The sequence below is a fragment of the Orbicella franksi genome, chromosome 13 (genome assembly GCF_964199315.1).
Source record: "Orbicella franksi chromosome 13, jaOrbFran1.1, whole genome shotgun sequence".
In the NCBI taxonomy this organism is placed as follows: domain Eukaryota; kingdom Metazoa; phylum Cnidaria; class Anthozoa; order Scleractinia; family Merulinidae; genus Orbicella; species Orbicella franksi.
Window position 1 is genome coordinate 20,258,502 of NC_138157.1, and position 27,119 is coordinate 20,285,620.

Here is a 27,119-nt window from a genome sequence, read left to right on the forward strand (position 1 = left end):
TCTGCGAGCAGGCTCATGTTTGCAGGTTTACAAGGAGCGAGAAAAGGCTCTTTTCTTTCATGGGTAGCTCGTTCCTGCGACTGCGACTGATACATGAGCCTTCTCGCAACCGAGTTTCACTTAACTGATGAATTTTCCCCGCACGACCGATGTGGTTTTACGATATGCATCTGTTTAGAAATATAGCATTTTATAGTACTAGAACATTTAAATACCATTTTAGACACAATTTTATACCGGAAGATGAAGTAGCTATGTAAAGCTGTGGGTATTGTTCAAGATCTTCTTTTGATAAGGAAGGAGAATTTAATCTATGTTGGCTGCGAGAACGAGAATGAAGTCGGCGAGCAAACCCACCTGGCAAGGAGCGAACAAAAGGCTCTTTCTTCCCTCGCTAACTCGTTCCGACTCGCGCGGGGGCTGAAACGTGAGTCTTCCCGCAAGCTTCACGTAATTGATGAAGTTCCCCACTATGACCGATGTAGTTTTACGATATATAGCTATATTATTACCACATTTTAATACCATTATATACAATATTTTGTGCCAAGCAGATTGCGTAAAATAGCTGCATAGCTGTAAGGAAGTTGAATTTGATCTATGTTAAGTAAACTTAGCACATTTTAAAAAGTATCAAACTTTATAATAAAGTTTCGATATAACGCGGACTCGGATTGGTTGAAACAGCGTGCTTTATCAGAGTACAGATGCACGGCCAACTACAGTAAGTTAGATTTCAAATTTTTGCTTCGGCATTTTGACAAAATTGACCCAAATTAAACGGCGTTCACTATGACTTAGGAGCGAGAAAAGGCTCTTTTCTTTCATGGGTAGCTCGTTCCTGCGACTGCGACTGATACATGAGGAAACGGCAACGAGCTATTTGTCTGCAATAAACATAGCTGCATGGAGGCCACCGTTAACAAAAGTAGTGTTAAAACTGTGCTAAAATTACAAGTTTTCAAAATGCCAAAATAATGCTGTTGATTTCCAAAACAGTCGTTTTACTTAGGTTTGACGAATACTTGGTGATTAAACGCCTACCTGGTGTATTTAGACCGTCAAGTGGTCTCGAGTATAACTGAAACCCTCGTCTTGAATGGCCCAGCTTATTTAACGCGTCAATCTTAAAACACTTGAATGTCTTTGCTGCTGATCTGCCGATCTCTGTCATCTGCTCCGCGCCTGTCTCCATTTTTCTCGGTCCCCACCCCCTACCCAATCAAGTCTCCCGTTTTGCGTTGGCATCCAGTTCTCTCGCGATTCTATCCGCGCATTCAACGATGGAATAAAAATACGAGAAAATAGAGGGCTGTGAGCAGTCTACAGAGTTCATAGAGTACGCAGGGTTTCAAAATAACTATTTTTTGGAATTATAAAAGTTTCAACTAGTACGTAAAAACAAGTAAGTAACAAGTTTATTTTTCGAGGGTAGCACATGACAGTAAAAACTGATAAACTAGTCTGCGAGCAGGCTCACCTTTGAGTCACATGCGCGAGAGGCGAAGAGCAAAGCGATCCCGTCTCACGGCTTCGCCGCTCGATTTCGCGCACGCGGCTACGCCGCGCGCGCTTCTGCTCCAACGTGAGCCTGCTCGCAGGCTAGTGATAAACCAGTGGCCCTCAACTGCAATTTGAGTATCATAATTTCAACACTCACGCACTCGAACATTGTACGATTTTTTTGGGCAAGAAGTTCACAATATTACATTTTAAGAGACGATCTCATTTAGGCCGACGACCCAAATTTAAAGTATTGAAGCCTTATGTGGGCCGGCATGACAACCGAGTCATTCAGGTCCATTTATACTGACAATACTTGATCGTGCAAAACTGTTTCATTAGCTGGCATTCTTCTTGAATCTCACCTAAACTACTTTATATAAGAACCCTATGATTTGAAAATCTGCATTTGATAATGGCGGCAAGATGACACCGTGACGTGATGCACTAGCGTTTATATAGACTGCTGGCGGCCGGTCTTTTCTCTAAGGGTCACTTAAACAACTGTTCATCGAACGCGAAAGGGCGGTGTGGACGAGTAGGGATTGGGGCGTACCGCGCCCCTGTCTCGTCGCAATCTTTTAGACTTAGATGTTTCACTTTAATCCCTGTTGAATTCCGCGAGAAAAAAAAACACAGACTGCCAGTAGTCTAACGTTTATATTTCCTTAAAATACTATCATACGTACGAATACACTTGCCACAAGTCGACCTTTGCTTAATCCTTCGTTTGGTCATCTCCCTCGAGCGAAGCGAGATGGCAATGTTCGAGCGACATCGTAAGTCGCGAAAGGTCGTCCTTTTCAGCGGCGAAACCAACAGGCCTGGGAAGTGGTAAGGACTTTTAGAAAGTCTAACGAACGAAATAAATGTAAAATACTTCGAAAATGCAAACTTAAAACCGAGTTACAATGCTATGAAAAGAACGATTTAGAGTTATCTGTAAGAGCTAAAAATATAAACTATAAAATGTCCAGTTAATCCAGCTGGTTCATACAATGTATTGTTTGTATATGGATCACAAAGCTAGCCGCGTTTCTTTTCTTTACACGTACTGCACAAAAGCCTCTTTCAAAATTTGCAAGGACAAGTCAACAAAATCTTCTGTTTGCGTTTTAGTGGTGACGTGTGGAAAATATTCCACAGCCCAGTAAAGCTTGTCATCTACAGTGAGGATGTTGTTTCCAAATACATGGCCCAATTTCTCACCTTGTAGACCGAAATACATGCCGCCGAATTTGTACGGACTCTCCTCGCTCTGCTCTGTTTTGAGGGCTCCGCAGTTAGTGATGGTCATTATCTGGGTTCGGCGACCTTCGTTGTATTCATAGTCGAACATTCTGCAGTACACTGGAATATCGATACAATGGTACATTTTCGGAACGTTCAGGTGTTTCCCTGAAGACAGCTGCGTGTGGACCTCGCGAGAACACGCGCGCGCAAACTCCCAAAAACCTTGCTTGTCATCAGGGTAAAGCAACGGTACTGGAACAGTTAATGCAGAGACGCAGACATACAATCCAAACTCATCGTTGTTTACCTTTGGTTGGCAATATTTTCGTAAACCAACAGTAAAGCCTGACTCTACGGACACTGGAGTTTTCAAATCGTGTCTCTTTTGTTGAAGAATTCGCACTATCGCGAGATGCGTGGAGGCAGTAATAGCCCCGTGTACCGTGCACTTGTTTTCTTTACAGCTCGTTATCAACAGCCTGGTTTCTTCTTCAGACAGGATGCGACTCAGAAGACAGGTTTTCTTCGTTACTGATGGATCTGAATTGGCAACAGGAGGATAAACTGACAGATACAAATTCTGTGGTTTGGTAAAGAATGTTTTGACCCGCTGGAGCGTAAAGTAGCTTGAAAATAAAAGCCTCTCTCCGACGCTAGGGTCAATAAGATTTGACATCAGTGATTCCACAGCTGGTCTGAAAGGCAAGCTTCCTACCTCAAATTCTTCACCACTGTGGAGAAAAGATAAAAATTCCAGCACCTTCTTCTGAAGCTCGAAGATGGAAAGCGCGTCGCAGATAACATGTAGAAATGTGAATACCAATGCATTTCGAAACTTTCCATCGACTGATATTTCTCGTAGTAACCTGACGCGCCACAAAGGCCCTGTTTCTGTGTTGAATAAAGCACCGTTTATTTCTGCGTCGAAGCCTTCCTCCCATTTATCAGCTGTTATCCCGTCTAATACCTCAAAGTCAACTGTATCAGGGCTGTCCATTTCTTCAAAGCACGCTTCACTGCCTCTCTCGTTGATTCGCATCCGTAATAAAGGAAACCGCTTGGGAAGAAGATTGAGCGCTTTTCTGAGGTGATCTTGATTCATTTCTTCTTCAGAATCCAACAGCAACACAGAAGAAACAGTCCCCCAGTGATTCACTCTTTCTCTTTCTAACAGCACTCGTTCTGTTAAGCCAAGAGGCCGCGTTAATTTTTCGTCAGCCGCAATCAACTCCTTGTCTTCTTGTACTTCGTTTTGTTCAACTTGCTTTGCCATTTGCGTGTACTTTAACTGTGGCGTTCTCCTTTAGATAATTCACAAGATCTTCTTGAAGTTCTGTGGTTTGTTTGTAATGCGTTTCTCGAGAATTTTATCTCAAAGGTGTTATCGTATGTCTCGTATGTCTGTCTGGATGAATATTACATTGCGTGACCTACTGGGCGGGTCGATTCGGAGATTAGGGGGTGTACAGATCAATGAATGCATCGCTACGGGGGCTGGAATTTTGATTTAATTACACGAATGATCGGAGCCTAAAAACAAGCTTCATTGAAAATTCCAGCCTAATTAATCAGACTGGACTGGAAAATTCTTCACTTTGGCCTGAAGCTTTCTCTGAGAAAATCGTCAATTTTATTTCACGATGACTGTTTGACTAAAATATTAGCTCTCTTGACCGTACTGAAATTTGCCATGTATTCCCCCCTTTAATTCAAATCGCCTGCGCGTTTCCGGAGGGATAATTGTTGTCATGGCAACTGCTAAAACACGAGTAATACTATACTACTTAGTACTAATACCGTCACGTAAGCATGAGCTCAAATGCTATTTAAAACTTGTTCATCTCAGTATTAAAGGATATTAATAGTAGGTTGCTCACACAGCCGATCACCAAAGAAATGAGAAGCCAAGAGTTTTGACATCAGTAGAAGTACAACTTCAAGTAACTACATCACGGTTTGCACATCTTGAAAAGTGTAGCCTACATTTTTCAAGTTCGTCGTTTGTAATCCGTGTCAATCTTCTCCATCCTTGTTCCTTTATGGTTTATTATTATCTCTTTGGTGTTTTTCTATCGTAGTAAACTATTATTTTCAGGTGTCCTTCAATTTAAAGGTAATTTTGTGCGTGGCCAAAATAACTCAAATATCGTGCGGGGTCAAATGTTCTGAAATATAAACCCACTGAAACCTGAGCATAATGTTTTTATTTCGGTAATCTCTAGGTCATGAAATGCACCTATTCTAGGTCTTATTCAAATTGTAAATAAAACAATTTTGAAATTTTGAAATGCAAAGTTAGAACTACGAAAGTGGAGCAGAGATTTAATCTAGTAGAACTTGTGTTGCACAGGGTCAGAGTGATCAACTAGTTTGTTCGGTTCGAATTGGGAAATATTGATTAAGTTCTTTTTTTAGAAGTTACAGAAACACCAACCGAATTTTAAACGTTTCAAACAATCAGGACAAATTTAAAACGTCTACTCCAATGGAAAAATTGTAACACCAAACGGTAACAGATTGTTCTAAGGAAGTATATATGCTCACAGAAATAGCAATTACTTTACAGTAAGTATTATACATGACTGTTGAAAAAACAGGCACCAAAGCCGTCAGAAGGGAAGCAGAAAATGGCAAAAAAAAATGTAGTTCGTCTAGTTGATTGTCCTGGTGAGGGTAGTTCAGTAGAGAACTGTTGTTAGCAATTGATGTTTTCAGGATGAAGTGAAAACATGCGTTTAAAGGGCAGCTGTAGTATTGATTCAGTGATTTGTGATTCAGTTGCTACAAAGAGACTAATATGTGAGAATGTCAAGTTCACTAAGCCACTTTCAGTTTCGTTTATTAATTAACAGAGAAATTAAACAAAACTACGTTCACAGCCATAGTAAAACACAGCTTTAAAGACGTACTGTCAGAAAGCACGAGTTAGTCTCGCTTATGACAAGCATCCCATAAAGAAATAAGAAATACATTATTTTCATAGTACGCGTCACTACCTTCTTCGTTGATACGCAACCGTAATAAAGGAAGCCGTGTGGGAACAAGACTGAGAGGTGATCTTGAGTTAGCGGTTCCCCGGGGGCGGTTCTTTCTGAGAATCCAAGGGCAACACAGAAAAAACAGTCCTCCAGCGATTCACTCTTTCTTTTTCAAACAGAACTAAGTTCTGTCAAGCCATGAGGTCTCGATAGTCTTCCGCATGTCGAGAAATTCTCGCCGTCACCATCCAAGACCCATCTAAGTGTAGCTCAAGTTGCTCGATCCTGATTAGTTTTCGGGTGTGGCGGATATAAACTCATGATTTTGGGAGACGACGATTCTTCAAGTCCGAGGCTTTTTTTTGCGAGAGGGCGTTGCGAAAAATATTGACGCCATGAGACGTTTGGGATCAAGCTATATCTGGCTAACATTCGGCACCGGCCTCCATTTTTATAAAACCTCTGTGGAGATCTCTGTAAGACATGCGTATAAGGTCGTATAAGAACCTGGATTTTAAGAAGCTATTCTTCATTTAGACTCCCTTTACATAAGAACCTGTCATTCAGAGCCTGTTCAGGCTAACTTAGAAAAATCCAGGTTCTTATACGCGAGTTTTAACTGTATCTTGAAAATGCAGTTTTCATCCTATAAATGGATGTATACCTACATGATGCAAAGCTGCTGTTTTATTTAATACGAGAGCAATTTTGTCGTGATCCACATGACGCTACTGTCTACGAGATATTGTTTTTGGAAGCACGCCCCATAATTTGCAAATCCGCTCGTCTTATCGAGCTAAGATAAGTGCTTACAAAACTTCACAAGTATCATCGAACCACTCATACTCGCGTGGAGACAAGTGCGTCACACATGTCCCACGCATTATCGTCAGCGTGCGTGGGCGGGTGGAACATTTCCGCGCGACTCTAACCTCCGTACGTCAGGTATCCATATCTTTTAGCGCTTCTCAGTGCTATTCAACATGCCTGAGATTTTTTAAAACAGATGAACAGAAAATAAACGTTTACAAAAATGACAGGATTGCTCTTGATAAACAATCATAGACAAAGAAAAACCTGTGTCATGTTATTCTTCTCGACTGTTGCCAAATTTTGTCTAAACATGGCACTCACTATTTTCGCTAAATTTTATTTTATTTTAGACCTAGCTTTTGTCTCTGTTTGTGTGTTGTTGTATTTGTTATCTTAATAAGTCTTAAGTACCTGACACCATAAAAAATTACTGTATTTAAAACGCTAAGAATGGCTGCCCAATTTCATTAGCCTATGGTGGTTATTTCGGGCAGCCATGCACTTCGTTTTATTTTTTATTATTCTTTGTTTTGTAAATTTAATTTAATTCAGGGTGCAAATAAAGTTGTTGTTGTTGGTGTTGTCTCACTCGATGATGAAAGTTGAGATACTCTAAACTGAAGTTTGACCTGGGGGATACTCCCAGAAAAATTGGGAGGGGATGTGCTGCGAGATTCTTAAAACCCTCACTTTCTCGATTTTCCCTACCCTATTTCAGAACCGTCCCAATGGACCAATTTCGAACAACAGACCTCAGAACGCGGCTCTAGGGAATAACTACAGAGTTTGTGATGTTTATTCCCCAGAGCCTCGTGCTGAAGTCTATTGTGTTAGGCTGAATTTTAATATATCGAGGTCTATTCGATGCCCCATTTCAGACCTGACTCTTAAATCAATACCCTGCTTCAAACCTTTCTTACGTGTAGATATTTTACTCTTATCAGTTTGTATTCTGTATTAATCTGTGTCCTCTTATTAGTATGGGTTTCTCCCAGGCTACATGGTTTGACAGCTTAATAAAGCTTATTTATTTATTTATTTGTTTGTTTGTTTATTTGTTTATTTATTTCATCAGTTCCCTAGTCCAGAGCACTGTTTAAGGTTATGTTTATATGTTTTTGGGCTTCAAAATTGTACAATGCACGATGTTGATGGTCTTGTTGTAATGATAAGGAAGTAGCTTCTTCTAAAAACATACCCGATCAAGTTCAAGACTAGACTGCAAAACAGTCGTTTTTGGACGTTTTCGGAAGGCGCGAAGCGCCAAAAGCGCGATCCTCGTGTCTGAAGCGCGCGAGCCTCACACGCCGGTAGGGCGCTCTCCCCATTCTCCCTCGCTGTTTTTACATTCGCTTCAGACCTTTCGTTCGAGTATTGACCGTCGCCCGCATTCGCAAAAATACGACTGTTTTGCAGTCTAGTTCAAGACCAGAGTGCACAAACCATACCCTTTTTAGACAAACTCGGCTCAAAACCGTATACTTTGGAGCCACGGCATACCTTTATGGCCCATATGAGGCCGGGGGGTATCCCTTCTCCGGGATTTTTGCCCAATGTCGAAATGGGCAAATTTTATTTGAGCTGTGTAACTTCTGTCGGTTCAATTAACTTGCCACACACTTTTTCAATGGAATCCTAGCATTTCCTTTGGGTTTCTGTATCGTTTTCAGGCCATTAAAAAGAAGTTTCCTTCCATTTCAACACTACTAAGTTTGTATTTAATGGAATGTCACAAAGACCAACACAACATCCCGTGGCGTGACCTGGCCATCAACGCTTCAGCCACGTCAAGCTCACGTCACGCTATTTTTAGGCTATTCCGAACGAGACAATTAACAGTGAACAATAAATCCACTCTGTGATACAATATTGCTTAATCAAAACTGAAAGAGGTTTTCTCCGTGACGTCACATTTCTGAGAAAATTAAATGTCAGTTTTTGCCATCCCTGCGAATCTTTCCAATGACATCCTGACATTTCACTTGAATCTTGAGATTTCCCTCCATTTCAACGGCTCCCAGTTTGAATTTGATGGAATGTCAGATAGAACCCCACAAAAAAAGTAGCGTTTGTTTTTTCACCTGCACCAAGCCTTTGTCAATTAGATTATTTCAAAAAACTTGTCTGTCATAGCGTGACGTTTGCAATATTTCTGCGACGCAGTTGATCTCGTCACTTTTTCAGTGTTATTTTGACAACCACAAATGTTTCGTTAGGAAACCGTGCGTGGGCCACTAAATGGCTAAAATTGGAAATGATTGAACATGGACTTGAAAATCATATTTGTGACGCGTTGAAAACCATTCACCACCGAAAAAAACGTTCTTGTATTACGGTATGTACGACACCCTAGAGGAAAGAAACTCTCCAAGATTGTTGATGGTCTAAAAATGCAAGAAAGAACCTCAGATATATAGCCTAGATTTAATCTTAGGGCGATTCTTCAAGTTTCAGCTATAGGAATGAATCGCCTAATATGGCGTGACCGAGCAACTCAAATGACGCACTGACAGCGGGGGGATTACACTTGTCAACCCTAACAAATGCTATTAGATATTCACTTATCACGAACGTCCGATAGCTATAAAATACCGGCACGTTATTGCCTTACTAGTCACTTTGTGGAAACCATAGGAGAAAGAAGGTCAGAGTAGCGAGACAATAGGCTTACTGCTGAAATCGTCATGTTGGTTATGCTCGCTTCCTTTATTATACCTCTGGTCATTTGTCTTTTGGTCGCAGCGGCCTTGATCGCTTTTATGATTCATAAGAAGAGAAAAAATACGTCTAATTCTACCGTCCACCGATTGCAGAATAACAATAGACTATCGAGGCGTCTGGGCTTGTTAGAGCAGGTGCTGCTGGAAAGAGAAAGAGTGAATCACTGGGGGACTGTTTCCTCTGTATTGCTGCTGGATTCTGAAGAAGAACTGAACCAAGATCACCTTAGAAAAGCGCTCCGTCTTCTTCCCAAGCGGTTTCCTTTATTACGGATGCGAATCAACGAGAGAGGCAGTGAAGCGTTCTTTGAAGAAATGGACAGCCCTGATACAGTTGACTTTGAAGTATTTGACGGGATAACGGCTGATAACTGGGAGGAAGGCTTCGACGCAGAAATAAACGGTGCTTTATTCAACATTGAAACAGGGCCTTTGTGGCGCGTCAGGTTACTAAAAGAAACACTAGCCAATGGAAAGTTTCGAAATGCATTGGTATTCACATTTCTACATGTTACCTGTGACGCGCTTTCCATCTTCGAGCTTCAAAAAACATTGCTGGAATTTTTAACTTCTCTACAGAGAGGTGAAGAAGTTGAAGTCAACAGCTTGCCTTTGGGACCTCCTGTGGAAGCACTGACATCAGATCTTGTAAAAACAAGCGTCTTGGAGAGACTGTTGTTTTCAAGCTTTTTCGTCCTGCAGCGGGTTAAAACATTCTTTGTCAAACCAGAGCCGAATCAATATCTGTCAGTTTGCCCTCCTGTTGCCAATTCACACCCACTGGTGTCCAAGAGAACCTGTCTTCTGAGTCGCAACCTGTCTGAAGAAGAAACCAGGCTGCTGATAAAGAGCTGTAAAGAAAACAAGTGCACGGTACACGGGGCTATTACTGCCTCCACGCATCTCGCGATGGCGCGAATTCTTCAGCCGAAACAAGACATAAAGACGCCCGTCTGCGTGGATTCAACTTACTCGATCAGCTTACGAAAAGATTGCCAGCCAAAGGTGAACAACGACGCACTGGGAGCTTATGTCAGTGCAAGTACGTTATCTATTCCAATACCCCTGGTCGATCCCGGTGACGAACAAGGTTTTTGGGAGTTTGCACGCGCGTGTACTCGCGAGGTGCACACTCAACTGGTTTCCGGAAAGCACAGGAACCTTCTCAAGTTTTACAAGTGCATTGACATTCCAACATACTGTAAAATGACCGAATTTAAATACAATGAAGGTCGTAGAAGCCAAATTTTTAATATTAATAATTATGGAGCACAAGAAACAAATCAAAGCGAAGAAAGTCCGTACAAGTTTGCCGGATTGTATTTTGGTGTACACGAGACCACAATGGGTCCTACATTCGGGCACAACATCCTCACTGTAGATGGCAAGCTTTACTGGGCTGTAAATTATTTTCCACATGTCACTACTAAAACGCAAGCAGAAGATTTCACTGACTTGTCTCTGAACATTTTGAAAGACGCTTGTGTGCAGTAGCATTAAGACTATAGTAACCTGGTTTTCGTCCTTGTTAAAACTCTATTACCACTACTGGTTAAATTTTGATACGGCTGTAAATAGAATTTATCTATTATTTATTTTTTCAAAATATATAGTATTTTTTTGAATGGCTAGTTTGTTAAACGTAGCCAGGGCTGTAATTTATTACAAAATTAACGCATAACTTGTTCAAATAATCATTTGTTCGCTTTTTTGGCTTTGGCTGAGTTGTGTACATGGTTCACGAGGGATACGAGGGATACGCACGTAGCATGCTTGCACTAACCAATCACAGTCAAGAAAAGCGTGTAACATGTGTGCACTAACCAATCACAGCTAAGAGGTTGTTCCCTCGGCCAATCAGCGGTCAAACCAAAAACAACCGTGATTGGTTGAAGCGACTTTACCGCGCTTTGCACTAGTTGCATCTTTCGGCAACATATTTTAGTCGTATTTTAAAGGCAGTTGAATCCATTCAACACCCTTGTGCTGTAAGTAAAGCTCCATCGTTGGAAATAGTCTGTTCACAAAGCACAGGATTGTTTCAGTGCTTTACTGATGTAAGCAAAAGATTAGCGGAACGATAATTTCTTCAAATCAGACAACACATTTAAGGAATGAAATCTAACAACAACAATAACAGGAACATATTTATTTTCTCAATACAAATATGAACTTTTAACATTTTTAGAATATTTATTTATATTTATTTATATCCGACGGACGTTATTCGTTTTTTTGAGTTTTTGAGTTAACTGGAGCATGCGACCACCGTTAGTTATGTGCAAGTGACAATTACCTCATGCAATCTGCAGGACTAACGTTCTGGCTGACCACAAACTCGAAAAATCCGATCAGTAGTAAGATAAGTTAGTTGTTCTAATCGGAGAACGACTTCATATAGGGAACGTATTGAGGAGACGGGGAAAAATATCACCCTTCTGATTTTATCGTTATCAGATTTCTGCGCGAACGCGAAAAGCCTTGCTACCGGCTGTTTCCCAAGCTGTATTATGTTTCCAAATGCAATTTTACTTGAAAAAAGATCGGGCGACTTAAACCACATAAAGGGTTCAAAGATCGATGATATTTGCTTGGAATTTTCTAATGCACGTCAATGCGAGGACTGCGTGTCTCGCTTGGCGTGACCACGATACTCGCATTTGTATCACGCGAGGATTCTCGAGGATTGAGTCATCCTCTATCAAGAAGGTAACTCTTATCATATCCACCGCTTTGCAGAACTCAGCACGTACAGTGCCACGGTACCCACAGAAGCCGTTAATGTCCATACGGCAAACTTCATGTAAACATTTGTCTGATTCGGTGATTGAAAGTTCGGTGAGACTTCAAGCTCATTGTTTTTGTAAAGCGCCAGCTGCTTTCTTCGTTGTCTTAAAACCGAGTCGGGTCTTTGATCTTCTAAGTCTCGTAAGAACTGTTTGTGCTTAGCTACGGCCATGCTAGAATGAAAACAAAAAAAGCAACTTAGGAAGGAATCCACCACGAGTTCGAGTAACAAGTGGACAAAAACTTTGTACCGAGGTTGTTTACATCGTATTGCAAACTTCTGTGCGACTGTTTTAAATATCTTCTAAAAATAAAGTCATTCCTAGCAACACCAAATTTCGAAAACGAATTTTGAACTTCGTATGAAACACTTGAAAGTACTGTTGAAATGAAACTGAGGATAAAATTTTACCTGTGTTTGCACGATTTCTCTGAACTTTGAAATTTATTTTCCCGAGTTCCCTTGGGTAATTGTTTTTGGTGTTACCTCAGGCGACTGTTTATATCTTTAGCTTTTAGAAAATGCAAAAAGGACTGTAAAATACTTCAAGTCATTGTGGTATAATATTTTTGTCCATTTAAAACTTAAATTGCCCGACTTCCTACCGGATGTCGTCTTAAATTTCGTGTTCAAAATGTTACAGAAAAGGAGAAACTTAGGATTCATGGAACGATCTCACTAACCTTTCTTTAAGGGAACGTTCAACAGCTCCAGCTAGTTTTTCAGGAGGATATTTACAGAAGAGCGAGTGTGCTGTGGCGATGACTTCCTCCACGTAATCAGGGAGATCATCAGGAATACGAGAGAGCAGATGATGCACATAGCTCATTTCACATTCGCCATTCAGCACCTCAGAACGACGCCGAATAACAAGCTAATTAAAGAATAAAGACATGTACATTAAACTGATCAACAGTTATAATGATTCGTTAACGAATTTTTAAAATTTTAATTAGTATTCCAGTTTTTGATTTCGTCGATTGTCGAGTTTTAAATTTGGTTCAAAACTCAGTTCAAACGACACTGACTAATGTTATTTGAATACACAAATCGTGTTTTCGTAAATTTGATCAGGTTTCTTCTTGTGTCATATTCGCTTGCTGACAGGCCACAATTGCGCACGCGTGTCGCGCTTGAAACTACAGTTTGAACTGATGTTTCGCATGAAATTACAGTTTTGACTTACTGTCATCTTTAACGTGTCTACCAAAAAAAACAACCTGACTCTTCGATCGGCGAAAACCCTTGTCCGCTATATACATAAACATACACATAACCCAGAATCCACCATTTTGCTCTGACTAAGGGCGAGGTAACGCTCAGAAAGTCATCACCTTCAAGAACTCGATACGGCGGTTAATTTACGTTAACAACTCCCTTCCCCGCCGATGCAGACCAACAGAACGAACTTGCAGCTCAAAAAAAAAAGTTTTGACCGAAACATGTGACTTTTCCTGCGCTTGATACCGGTTGCACGGTTTTGGCTCAGAGTTTTGGTTGATTTATCGTGAGATTTGCTGTCACAATAAGAGACGTTAATTTACCAAGTTTTCTTTTACTACCTTGCAAGCGTGGCATTCCAATTGTTGTGGTGAACGTGACTGATTTCCCGGGGGAGGTGCTCCAAGAAAAATTGGTTGGGGGTGTACGACTCACTTTCTAAAACCCTTACCCTATTTAAGACCAAAATCTGTGATTTTTACCTTATTTATGACCTGACTCTTAAATCAATACCCTGCCTTATTTAGGTCCCTAGTTCAGACTGATGTTAAAAACATTGTGAAGGGCTTTTGTTTGAGTACCCTCCGGAAGCGATTTAAACAAGAAACGAACCAGAGAGAAAATCGCTGTTGAATGTATGAAATTAAGGCATACTTTCCGTTACTCTCGTTACCTGTCACAATATATTGCGTTACGTTACGTTACGTTACACTGATATAATCCACAGAAACAGTAGAAAAAACAGTCTGCAGCAGTGTCTAAGAAAATAACACACAAACTTACAGCAGCGCCAAAGTAAACTGGCATAAGAGGATGAGTGGCCAGGAAGAAATCATACAAACGAACAATAGTGGTAAAGTCCTTCAACACGTGACCATACCATGTGATCAGCCAGCTAAGGGCAAACACTTGGCCTACTTCTGATCTGGGTGAAAAAAAAAAAAAAAACATAGGACAAAAGTCACCAGGGGTGCAAAGTTTCTGTTTTAATGGATACAAGACTTTCATCAGAGTGCCCCTCTCTACCCAGGGCCATAGATGGCTTATTGTCAGCGGAACGAGAAAAACTCCTCCATGATTTGAGCTAACTGTACTTTACTACAAGCAGGTTAAAATAAATATAATTTGATGGTTGATTAATACATACCTAATAAGAAAATCTTCTAATTCTGGGTCAGCTTCCTCAATAATGGGATGTAGAAATGCTAGCATTTCATTGGTCTTCTCCATTGTACCTTCCATGAAATCCCTTGCATCAGTAGAAAAAAAAATACAACCAGATATGTTATTTTTCAAATTCATTATACCAGTTACTTCAACTGTGTGAGGGGAAGAAGGTCAATGTGGAAATCTGTCCGACATTTCTGTCGAGTTAGTACCACATACAAACAATGGAGAGTGACATTTGAACTACTTGAGCAGTTTGGGTTTGAGCCCTGGCTGGGGACATTGTGTTGTGGTCTTGGGCAAGACACTTAACTCTAACAGTGCCTCTCCCTACCCAGGTGTATAAATGGGTACCAGTGAATTTAATGCTAGGGATAACCTTGTGATGGGCTAGTATCCCATCCAGCAGGGAGCAGAAATGTTCCACATCACTTAATGTTACAGATACCAAGATAACCTTCAGCAGTGTGGATACCTTGGCATAACATAGAATATACCTGTCCCCAGTGGTTTCGTTAAGGGCTGGCTATGGGTAAAATCATCCTAACAGCTGATCAGTTTGCCCAGTGCACAACACTGGGCAAACTGACTGGCTGTGAGAATGATTTTACCCATTTGGTCTGACCATCTAGGGAACGTTTTTCTTATAAAGACGTTCAAGTCAAAAAGTTTTCCCGGCCTGTCAAAACCAGTTGCCCCCTGATGAAAACATTAATGAGACCCCTGCCTGTCCCAACTAATTATTTTAGGTCCTCTTTCTGACTGCCTACAACAGTTGAGTAAACATGCTCTTAAGTCTGGAATTTTGGAGTTCTGTTCATCATCAAATCAATGAAGCAAAAAATAAATAAATATATAAATATAAAATAAATAAATAAATAAATAAATAATAAGGTATGGATGCTTTACCTAAGCTGATGAAGAGAAAGTTGTTCAAGAAGAGCTGTGGCTAGATCCTCCCCAACAACAAGCAACAGAGTGACTGCGACATCATGGTAGCCCTTGAGAATTAAAAGCCCAGAACAGTTGGTTAATATATAACTGTACATAGCACAATTGCTGTTCAAAAATTATTGCACTCTTCTGCACAGGGGCAGTGATTTGATTTTCCGACCTAAGGTCTAATTTTTTTCGCATCAGTGAAGAAAATTATTTTCCATCGATGCTGTGGGAACTTTGAAAGTATATTAACATACTCATCAATTTTGTTTTGATGCTTTGTCCTTGTATATTTTTTCCTATGTCTTTTCTATGCCTTTTAGTGTGCAATAACTCATTTTGTAGTTTACAACTTCTATTAATTAATCAGTCTATGTGTCTTTTATTTATTTACACTGTAACTTATTATCTCTACTATGACAAAAAGCTTTGAATAATTATTGTATTATTTAATTGGCACCTAACCAGTTTAGCTTCTTATGGTTATGTTAGGTGCCCTACTACCTTTTTTCCTTTTTATGGCCCTATTCTCCCAGAGGAGAGCTAGGACTGGTGACGATCATAACCTTTTTTCATCAAACATATTGTACAAGTATGAATACTCTATTTATTTTGACGAGCTACAAATAAGCTATTGTTGTTATTATTGTTGTTGTTGTAGTTGGTTATCACTACTGGAGGATGTTCACTGCGTATTTTGTACTTTTTTGTAAAATTTCAGAGAAATCTGCTGTCTCGGAAAGAAGCTATTAATAAAAAGTGGCTCATTCCACACAAGGGGCCAAAGACAAGTCATCAAGGTCTCCGCATTAGACAAAAGTTTCTTTAACCCATTGACTCCTGTGCTGGCCATAACCGGCCATGATGAGCCTTGGCCTTTCTTCCACTTCTGACATCATCACCCTTGACCAAAATTGGCATCATCTATGCTCAACTTTTGCAGGAGGAAATGATCTTTCCAATGATACCCAGATCAGAGTGATTGGCCCAATGGAGCCTGAGATATGCACAAAAATGCTCAAAACATTGAGTGAAAAACTCAGAGCAAAATTTCCTGCTGCTACAATGTGGCTACTCCGTGGCAAAAATTGCCTGTCTCAATGATGCTTTCTCAGAATGTTTTAAACTGAAAGCAAGCCCAGTAGAAGGTCAATCACTGCAGCAAAAAGAAAAGAAAAGGAGAAAAAGGAAAGGCGAAAAAAAATAAATAAAAAAATCGAAAAGCCTAAAGACGTACCTCATCAAAATTTTGATTTCTGCACATGCCTGAGCGAAAATGTAATAAAATGTGATGCTAGTGGAAAGAAAGGCATGCTGTCATGTTGCAATTTTTTCGAGTAGATTGGAGCTAATTTGGCCCATATCCAGCCTGAAAATCTCCAAAATGTCCAAAAAATTGCATTTTTGGCAAAAAGCTCCAGGAGTCAATGGGTTAAAAAAGCCACACAAGAACGCTGCACATTTCCTCTGGGCAGCATGTGATACAGAGTCAAAATATTTCCATTGGTTAAAAATAACAACCTTCCAGTAGACTTTCCAGGGTCAGTCAAAGTTGTGTGAGCATTATTGTGACATAGGTTCTTAAATGACAAAAAGAACACCTGGCTTGTTTAATGCTACATGTACACCGTACAGCTAAAATCTGCTGTCTTGCAAAATTTTAATATGTACCTGATAATAGTGGAGATCCTGATGTCTGCATAACACCCTCATGATGACTCTGACAAGTTGTTCTTGAAGTGCATGACGTCTTTTTGCTCTCATTTCTGATTCACAACAAAAGTAACAATCTGTCAATTATTATTATATTCATGTGGATAATAAAATTAATACAAACCATACTCAGGTAGCATCAGCCATGGGTTGGATCCAGGGTAGGTGAATTTGTATTCATAAGTAGCTTGAAATGCCATGCAGTGTTCTCCTTTTCAGGCGGTAACCGGTAAAATTTACCGCCTGTAGCACCACTCATTACCGCTTAAAATCCCTTGCAATTCTTGAAAATTCAACAGGTAATACAAGAAAAAATATATAGTTGTTTCACTGACATAATCAGTATTTTATCCTTGTAAAAGAATAAATAAAAGATAAACTGTGCAGGCTATGGTTTGTAAGTACTATCTGTGGCTTTCGAACTTCAAGGCAAGATCTGCGAATTTTTGGCAGGCTTTCTGCCACAATTCCATCATGGCAGATGTCATTTCTTCGCATGTGCATCGGTAGTTGTTTACATTCAGTTTGACAATGAAGTGACAATGAACTTTGTTCTCATCTCTCTGTCATAATGGTAAGAAGTCACGAGTGGAAACAGTTACAGTTCCATGAACTTCCCGCCTAACTATCGGCTTTAGAAAACTGGTGTTGTTAAATTGACCAACATTCATGTGTGATGATCGAAAACTATCTTTGTCACGAAATGCTCCACATTCAGGTCAAAAGTGTTAAAAATATATTTTCAGATGACGTTTTGAGAGAATCCTTGACAATAAAACCCTTCCAGAATGTGAATGAAAATGAATATGCAGCGATTTCGTTTGGTTTTGAGAGATGACTGCTGATTTTGTAGTGATAATTCATGTAAGCACAGCGAGGATACCCCAGAAGTGGCATTTGCCTAAAACACTTAAAAATAAAACACTTAAAAATGAAAATACTGTTTGATTTCATTTGACATCTAAAGCCAAAGGTGTAAAATTAGCAAACTGTAATGCATATTAGGTGGAGGTCTTTTCAAATAAAATGTCTTTATTAGGAAATGACAACATCGGCGATGAAGTGGCTTTGCAACTTGAGAAAGAAACACCTGTCTTGGAAAGCACATCACCTACATTGATTTGAATTCCATGTAATGTACAGAGCAGACCTAATAAACAAGGCTGCGATTCACCTGATTGCTTTACTGGTTTAGAATGCTCTTTTACCTGTTGTACTAAAAACAAGGGAGAACCCTGGCCATGCCATACAAGCCACCGAAAAACAATTTCACTCGATCCCGAAAAACAAGATGGTGGTTTGCAAGGAAACAGGTTTAGTTGCCTGTTCTCCTCACTTCGATTTCAGGATAAATTGTGCGTGACATAAGTGGGACATCATTTATCCAAAGGAACGTCATATGCCAGCATTAAGCGATGACATCACAAGTCATTGCTTAAAAAAGAAGTTACACTGTCATTGCCTAGACCACAGGGATGAAAGAAAAAACAAAACACTAACAGGCATAAAATGACTAACTTACCAGCTGGAAACCTTCTGTGTGATCGATCAACATCCAAGTTAACTTGTTTCCAATACTTGTGTGCATGAAACTGTTTTGACTCAGAATTGTCTAAAGAAATAAGATATTATTGTCACAATGTGCAGTACATGTAAATATTGTTGTTAAGTTAGATTAAAACTAGCTTTAAAAGTGGGCATGCAATCATTTTATAGGGCTAAACAAATACCATTATTTGAATTAACCAACTTAATGGTTGAATTGTATTGAATAAAATGACTTGAGTAGAGTCCACAGTGTACACTATCCTTTATGAGAACAAACACAGGGTCCCACAAATATTGGACCCGCACACCCAGGACACACTGAAAAATTGCCAAGAGAGACACTGCTTCATTTCTAGAAGCAACCTGCTGGGCCATAGCATTTGACTGAAGAGTTATTTTCAACAATAAATTGATATCTATTTAACATTGACCTTTGCTAATCATATTTAAAGCATTTGATTGGTGCAATATTAAAATATCATTTTGTGGACATGTGTTCAGTTTTGTTCTGTGCATAATTTTCCCATTTCAGTCCCATTTTACACCACTTCATGGCTTCATACACCTGAGGGCCTTGCCACTGTAACCCTGACTTATTGCTTTTCTGTCATTTTGTGGATCAAAGTTCACTGTAATCCAAAATAATGAGTCTTTAACCTTGTTGAAACCAGTCTAGTTTTCAGCAAAGGTAATGCATTATAATAAAAAAACTGAAATAGGCTTGACTGTGCTTTGTTCTGTTCTAAAGCATGCAATTAAGTGATGAGAACACTCAAGAAGTTAAGGGGAAAAAATTGTCTGCTGCTTGCATATTTTAACTCTACACTTCTTTCATGCTTTCGTCTCTTCAATCTCTGCATTACAAAGCAAGGTCAAGCCTTCTCATTTGTTAAGTAAAGGTCATCAAAGTTACCTTTCTTTTTCTCCTGATTTCTTGAAACATCAAATGCATTGACATTCAGTAACTTAGTCCAGACCTTACATCTCAAGTCTACAGTGATGAGGCCATCACCTGTTATTGATAGTTCTTTCAGTGTTTGTACATCGACAGGATCTTCTTCTAAAGCATCTGTAATCCTCCTGATTTTACCACGGAGCCGTGCCTCTGATACTAATAAAAAATTTAAAAAAAAATAATCACAATAACGTTCAAGGTAAATGTGGGTGATTTAATATAATAATTATCATAAGTTGAGGGAGAAGAGGAAAGACACATCACACACACAAAATCTTCTTTTTCTTCTTCTTCTGATCTCATGATGGGAAGAAGGGTTGCAAGACCACAAGAAAACTAACAAGCAGGACAAAGACAAGATGATTGGTTTGACAAAGACAACATAATTGTAAGGGTTATAACCTTTACCATTTTTGAGGGCTAGCCACTATCAAGACAGTGATATTTAGGCTAACCTGAGCACTATTTATGCTCACTGAAGTGACATTTTGTCATTTCGCCATTTCGTGTTTTAAAATTGCCCTCCCAGTGATACTCAAAACTTTCTGTGTTGTTGAAAGTATTTGAAGGATAGGCTTTGAGCTACCATAAGTAAATTAAGGTCATTTTAGTGGTCACAATAAAGTAAGACGAGCCTTCCCAGCTTACAGTATCTCAAGCCAAAACATATAGGCCCTTTGCAGCTAAGCCATCACGTGACCTAGTTTTCATAAAATTATGGGTTACAACTTAAAACGTACTCTTTAATTTCAGGGGCCTCAAACTTGGCCATGTTGGTATTTTCGATGCGCTCTTTCCATTTCTGACATTCTTTAAGTTATAGCCCATAATATAAAAATTTTATGGGAAAAATCTGGTCACGTGACCCCAGCTGCAAAGGGCCTATTGACGTAACATACACTTTACGGCTCTTTACCTTTTCCAAGAACTGAAATAACAGAATTTACTTACTGTAGTACATCATTTGAGCCATGATGCCTTGATTCTGATTTGCCTGTCTCTTCATTTTTCCAACATAAGCCTTCCTCTTGTAAGTGTAGGAAGAAGATTCCTGTTTCAAGGCCATGTTTTCCAACGCACCAAAGTACGACTCCCAAAACTCTCAAATGATGAAAAAAATCGCATGCAAACTGATAATCATGGAGTTCGTTTTCTTTTTCCTCGGTTTTCTAATAAATTTTGACGACGAAATTGGCGAAAACATCTCCACACAAACCCATCCCCAGCAACTTTCATTTTGTGAAGTTTGTATCTTTTCAAATATACCGCTGGATAAAACTTCTGCAGTATCGTATACACTCCACCTGCTCTTAGCCGGCGGGGCCTCGGCACGATGAAGAAAGCACATGCTTTGATTGGCTAGCTTCTTAGACTCAGATTTTCACTAATTCAACGCTGGTTTCCTTCCTAAAACCATCCACTGGTCGATGTTTCACAAAAACAGTTTGACTACAGCTAGTTGATCGTTGAATCCAACAAAGTTCTTTGTTGTATGTTTTTGTTCACTTTTTTTACCTTGACCCTGCGCAAAACACTATAGTTGTTTACTTCTGACTGAGAAACTGACCAATAGAAGCATTTTGGTTACATAATTCATGCATAGTGTATGAGTGCAAAACAAAAGATTGTGCACAGTCATGGACCTTCCAACACAAATCTTGGGCTCTTTGTTTGTCCCTTTAATGTTTGCCGGGCTTCGTAACCATTTCCCTCTATGAACCATGTAAAGGGCAACCTTTTCTTTGTACCCAGACTACCCAGGCCCTGCCGGCTAAGAAGGACATGCAGCTGCAGCTTCTCGTTGCAGAGTTGGCAAGGTGAGACGGGCGATTGTGGGGGGAGGGGGCTGGGGGTAGAAAGAGCGAAAAGGAAATGGAGGTGCAGGAGGAAAAAGTTTTGCTACCTTGACCCAATTCAGGTCATGTGATGATTCAAATAATTTAGGGAAGGGGGGCTTACAATATTGTTCTGTTTGTAATCAGTTGCACGTGACAAATTGCACAATACCTCCCAAAATGAGTCATCACATGATCTGAATTAGGTAGCAACCAGGATGTAACCATGTTTGCCAAATCTGTCTATACGGTTAAATATCTTCATGGCATTCAAATGAATATATCAATGACAGAGTATCTTAGAAATTTGTCTTCACTTCATCTAGCCCTCAACCATGTTTGCCAGATCATAGTTAGTAGAGGAGACTATGGCCAGATGAATCAATTCTTGTCATTGGGTTCCCCCATTTTAAGCTTGACAATGTAGATGTATTAGCATTCATCTCTGGAATGGAGTGGGTGTATACCGTCTTCATGATACATTTCTGTGTGTATTTCTGCATTTGTATCGTACTTTAGCAGTTAATCTGAGACAATTTTTGTATCCATGAGCACTACATTCAAGTAAAAAGTGACAACTATGCATGATTAGTAATCATTTCCAATGTTTCACAAAGTACACAAAATTGTCACCTCTTTGTGTCAACCAATCCAAAATGATGACAAAGCAAAAAAGTCAACTTTGCAACTAACTTATAACAAGGACAACCAATGACAACTATGTGCAAAAAGGAAAGTTTCAGAAAAATGAAATACAGCTAGTTGGTCATTAATAAGACCGATGGAATTCTTATGAAGAGCATCAAAATCTCCCTCAAAAATTATATACCACTGTTATAATTTAAAGCTCCCGAGGGGTACACAAAATTCAATGTAAACAAATGAAAACAGTAACGGCTACCGGCGATTTAGTTCAATTATAAAACAGATCAGAACATGGTGAACACAGAGCATAAAAAAGTGACAAATTTTCATACAAAATTGACCACACTTTAACAATATGCAAAAATTATGTTCAAATAAATGAAGCAACATATTAATAGATCACCAAGGAAGAATTTAATCAACAAGGGGCAATAACAAGCAAGAGGCTTTCAATAAAGATTAAAAAGGAAATACTCATGACATTGCTCTGTTTGATGCAAAGGTACAAATCAAACTAAATAGATCATAGTCCAGCATCAAAGTGCTATATAGGTTAAGTCTTCATACGAGCCAGGCCAGAGATTATCCCAGTTCCTGCAGCATGAAGGGACTAGCAGTATTTCTTCTGTTCCCTGGATGAGATGCTAGTCCATTGCAGTGTTATCTCCCCCCAACATAAAATTAGCTGCTACCCATTTGTACACCTGGGTGGAGAGAGGCACTGTGAGAGTAAAGTGCAGTCTTGCCCAAGAACACACCACAATGTCCCCAGTCAGGGCTCAAACCCAGACCGCTCAATCTGGAGTTGAGTGTGCCAACCATGAGGCTACTGCACCTCCACAAAAGTGCTATATACGGTACTGATCACAAAAGTTCAATGAATGAAAAAAAAAAAAAAAAAAAAAAATGAGACTTCCTAGCAGAAAAAAAGGGACATTTACTTACTCTTGTTTTTACTTTTGCACCAAACAATAATATATTAGAGACGAATGTGTTCATTTATGATTCGTCTTAAAATTAACAGGTGTTAAGCAGCAGTACCTCAGCAATATTCCAATGTATTACCAGTGTCTGCTTACTACATGTAACTAGCAACTGGGTCATGAAAGCTACAGCATTTACTTACAATTGCAGTCCAAAGTTTACACTAGTTATCTCTCTGCTTTGCCTTCAGATCAATAACATTATAATAACTGTCAATCTACTTACAGTGTAATCAACTATATTCTAAGATATATATTTATTTTAACATATAACATTCAATAAAATCATTTTAACAAAACATTGAAACACCTTGATTATGTACTAAATAACAGAACAAGGCTATATTGTACCAAATCATGCATGCTTCACCACATTTTCCTTGTTGCAAAACTATTTTGCTTTGTAAGTTTCCTTAATTCATGCTAAGCTCAAATTAAACAGGCATGAAATGAAAGCCAGTGAAAATCGATCACGAAACCTTGGAAATGTCCACTTTTTCCACTGTCAGTTATAAGACTAAAAAGACGATCAAAACAAATGAGTATTTAGCATTACTTTGCGATCCACACAAGTGTGTTCAACTGTATCTAAGTGAATAAGATTGCATGTTCAAGGAAAAGGGAAGAGACATGTTAAGCTTACATATTAAGTCTTACATATTTTTAAGTTCTGTTAGGCTACAAAATGAATGAAATTTAATGGTCGTTCCGCCGTTTTTCCTTCACCTCTTGTTCTTTCCTTTTCCTCCGTCTGTTGTCTACATTCGACGGAACACACCGAGCTGCCTTCGGCAATTCGGGCAACTGTGAACAGCATCTTGCATGCCATCGATGCAAAACGGAATGAGGCAACAGCCAGCCCCACAGCCGACCAAGATGAGCCCTCCGCAAGCGAGCCAAGTCAGTGTGCCAGGGGTATATGTCACTGACGTGACTATGGTTGCAGTGCAGTAAGGACAGACCATGGACACGGGGGCTTCACCATACATAGCACTTCCCACTACAACAGTTTGGGGCTGCGTGATGATCGTCGTGGTGGCCGTGCTTTGGCTATGTTGTTGAGGTGGCGGCCCATAGCCGTGTGGCGGTGCATAGCCCTGCTGTGGTGGTGCATAGCCTTGTTGCGGTGGATAGCCCGGTTGCTGTGGATAGCCCGGTTGCTGTGGATAGCCCGGTTGCTGTGGGTAAGCGGGCTGACCAGCTTGCTGGGGATAACCTGAAGCTTGATACGGTGGAGGTTTTTCCGCCATGATGAATTCTTCGATCGATTACAACGACTGTGATGGTCTTCACAAGGGCTTGATAAGCAACTTTAGATGTCCACAAAATTCAAACAAATTTAAAAGATCGGTTGAATCTTTCGAACTGTAGTGTCCACAGTTAGGAAGACGACAAATACACCTCAAAATGTTCACGAATTACTGGTAACAGTCCTAGCACTTCCTTCTGCGCCTGTAAAACGCCTTCGTCATGAATTTCGTCACGTGATTTTGTGCGTCACAGGGCTGTTTCTAACAACAAACACACCCACGTGCTAAAATTTGGGAATGGAAAGGAACTTCAGGATTGGAATGCCACCAAAAGAGGCATTCTTAACAAGCCTTAATTTGAACATACAGTGGAAGCCCTCGCAAGCGGACACCCCTCAGAACGCGAAGAAAGCTGTCGGTAACTGGAGCTGGCCGCTTACGAAAATAGTTCAAGCGGCCACTTGAGTAAGTTGTAAAGATGGCCGCCTACGGGAGCTTGCCCAGCTAACAATAAAAATTGGGAATGCAAAGATACCACCAAATTATTTATCTTTTGTTTTATTGCCTTGTGCAATGCCGTTAAAATGGTGATAACTGCATGCATTTACACAGTCCTGTATACTCGTATACTGCAGTTCTAGGATTGGCCCTTAGGGATTAAAGAACAAATCATAATTGCCGCCTGCACCTGATTAACATTAGCATTAACAGTCTCGCTGCCACAAAAAAGAAGTAAGACACTTTACAAATGTTTATAAGTATCTTTCAAAGTCAGGCGCAATTCCTTTCAAGTGGCCGTTTACGGAGGACAAAGGAAAATTCTAGAGATCGTAAGCCCTCCAAGTGTCCGCGCCCGCTTACAAGAATGTCCGCTTACGGGAATACTGAAGTAAATACAGAGTTTGAATGGGAATTCAAACGGGGTTTGGTGCAAGCGGTCGTAAGTAGAGCTGTCCGTTTACTGTCCATGACTTTTTTTCAGATTTTTATTCAGTCTTTATTCAATGGTATAAGAAAGTTAAGCAGCCTTCACACGGCAAACTTAAGTTGGCAAACTTCAAAAAGTTAGCAAACTCGTACCTCCACGTCAAACTCGTGTCAGAACTCAACACAAGCCTAATTTGCAACATGGCTGACGTAGTCAGTGGCACTCAGGAAGAGTTGCCGCTTGTGTGTTGGTCTTATTTATGTTAATCACCGGAGAAGAAACAGAAGCGGTGGAGAAACTGCAGAAAGGTTTGAACGAAACTGTATATCAGCAGAGATCCCTCCCTTGACGCTTGAAGACGCTCGTCCAAGAGCTTCGCTCGCCGAGATACCGCGGCCGTCAAAACTGTTTTGCACATGGATCAAACTTGCTTCCACGAGCCTTTTGTTCCCTTTGCCTGTTTTTAGTATCTTTGCAGATGAAATGTCCCACACAGCCGGACAATTTTGAACCTCTTCCATAAATATAAAAGTGGTCTCAGGTTCATCTTGGTGTTCGTCCGCCGTTTTAAAAATCGTCACGAAAATCACCTAAATAGAGCGAGCGTTTTGATTGATTGACAGTTACGTTTGCCAAAATACGAGTAAGCTGGTGGAAAAGTTGGCGAGCAGAAGAGGCAAATTCTATTTCTGTCCAACAGTTTATCAATCTCTTTGCCGACTGAGTTTGCCAGCTTTAGTATGCCGTCGAAGAGCGCTTTTCACCACCCTCTAAGCTCTGTATCCTCCTGTGTCTAAGAAATCAAAGTACGCTGCCTGATTTTCTTTCGAGTTTTGGGTGTTTGGAGTGCTTCCTGAGAACGGTTTTGTACTTTTGCGAGCCGTTTCGCTTTTCAAACGCTAAACACCGATGGCAAGTCCAAAGGAATTTCGCTAAGAAGTACAAAATAGCTCATGCATGCATTTGCGTGGCTATTTTTATTTCTCTCATTGCCCCATCCAAGAACTTCCTCGAACATTTAGCAATGCATAACGCAAAACGGAGCTAGATCACGCAAAATTTAGTCCAGTCCCTGAATTCTTCCCTCTACGCGCGCTCTATCAGTAGCAGTTACACCCAGGCGGGAGAAGAGTCTCTCTCTTCTCTAGACTCGATTTCCGCCGCTTTCTCGCGTCCAGTTTTTGTTCCTCAGGACTCGTTTCCTGGACAGCGGCTGGAAGTCGAGCTTATCTCTTCTCCCGCCTTGGTTCAACCCCTGTATATATAGCGTGGGAAAGCGAAAGTTCATGGACCGGACTTGCAACAGTTTGATTATGCATTCAATTTGCGATATATATCCTTAGTCAACTTGCCAATAAAAAAAAAAACTAATTAAGGTGGCTCCCCTAGATCTAGAGTATTTACGAACACCCGCCCTGTAGAGCGCGAGTTAGAAAAGGAAACTTAGTTAATTTCTCTTAAAGTTTTCCCTGTAGAGATTTACGAGTATGGGTACTGTTAAAATAAGGCTTATTTTTAGGTTGTCAATTTTTGGATTAAGGCCGTTACCATGGCAACATCTCATCTAATGACAGGCAGATATATTCCTCATTTTGGCCTAAACTCCTTAATATTTGCACTTGCCTCCGGTGAAATATTTTCATACTTTGCCACATCATGGAAATGATATTGCCTGACATTTTGAATTGGTAAAAAGACAAGGGTTGTTCAGACGGTTTTTCCAATGTTTTGTAATTTGTCATTCTTCTAAATATATTAGATTAGCTCTGACAGGTTTTAACAACAATAGGGTATTTTACAGGAATTGTATGTAGTTACAACTGAGCCAAATTTCAAAAAAATTCACCATAGGAAACGCGAGAAAATTCACTGTCAGTTTTGCTTTTTGTGCTTATGTTGA

The 27,119-nt window shown here is 40.0% G+C and overlaps 3 protein-coding genes and 1 pseudogene across 4 annotated transcripts; 1 reads left to right on the forward strand and 3 right to left on the reverse strand.

Annotated features, from left to right (window-relative positions):
• Positions 1 to 329: 329 nt before the first annotated feature.
• LOC145464894 (uncharacterized) lies at positions 330 to 4,431 on the reverse strand. 2 transcript variants are annotated; one of them, XM_081448700.1, is made up of 3 exons: positions 2,713 to 4,431; positions 855 to 2,356; positions 330 to 796 (listed from the first exon to the last, which is right to left on the reverse strand). In XM_081448700.1, the coding sequence occupies exons 1-2, from the start codon at positions 4,007 to 4,009 to the stop codon at positions 2,307 to 2,309; spliced, it is 1,347 nt and encodes a 448-aa protein (XP_081304826.1). In that variant the 5' UTR covers positions 4,010 to 4,431; the 3' UTR covers positions 330 to 796; positions 855 to 2,306. The 2 variants fall into 2 exon arrangements, with proteins under 2 accessions (XP_081304826.1, XP_081304825.1); XM_081448699.1 differs by having other exon boundaries at positions 855 to 4,431.
• Positions 4,432 to 5,362: 931 nt separating this feature from the next.
• LOC145464893 (uncharacterized) lies at positions 5,363 to 11,290 on the forward strand. The gene has a single exon (XM_081448698.1). It carries the CDS (start codon positions 9,212 to 9,214, stop codon positions 10,739 to 10,741), a length of 1,530 nt encoding a protein of 509 aa, XP_081304824.1. The 5' UTR covers positions 5,363 to 9,211; the 3' UTR covers positions 10,742 to 11,290.
• Positions 11,291 to 11,432: 142 nt separating this feature from the next.
• On the reverse strand, positions 11,433 to 22,900 carry LOC145464896 (TBC1 domain family member 20-like). The gene is made up of 9 exons (XM_081448702.1): positions 20,530 to 22,900; positions 19,537 to 19,734; positions 18,598 to 18,687; positions 17,034 to 17,128; positions 15,333 to 15,424; positions 14,404 to 14,505; positions 14,040 to 14,181; positions 12,719 to 12,909; positions 11,433 to 12,207 (listed from the first exon to the last, which is right to left on the reverse strand). The coding sequence occupies exons 1-9, from the start codon at positions 20,642 to 20,644 to the stop codon at positions 11,967 to 11,969; spliced, it is 1,266 nt and encodes a 421-aa protein (XP_081304828.1). The 5' UTR covers positions 20,645 to 22,900; the 3' UTR covers positions 11,433 to 11,966.
• Positions 22,901 to 22,975: 75 nt separating this feature from the next.
• Positions 22,976 to 24,514, reverse strand: LOC145464908 (lipopolysaccharide-induced tumor necrosis factor-alpha factor homolog pseudogene; annotated as a pseudogene).
• Positions 24,515 to 27,119: the final 2,605 nt, after the last annotated feature.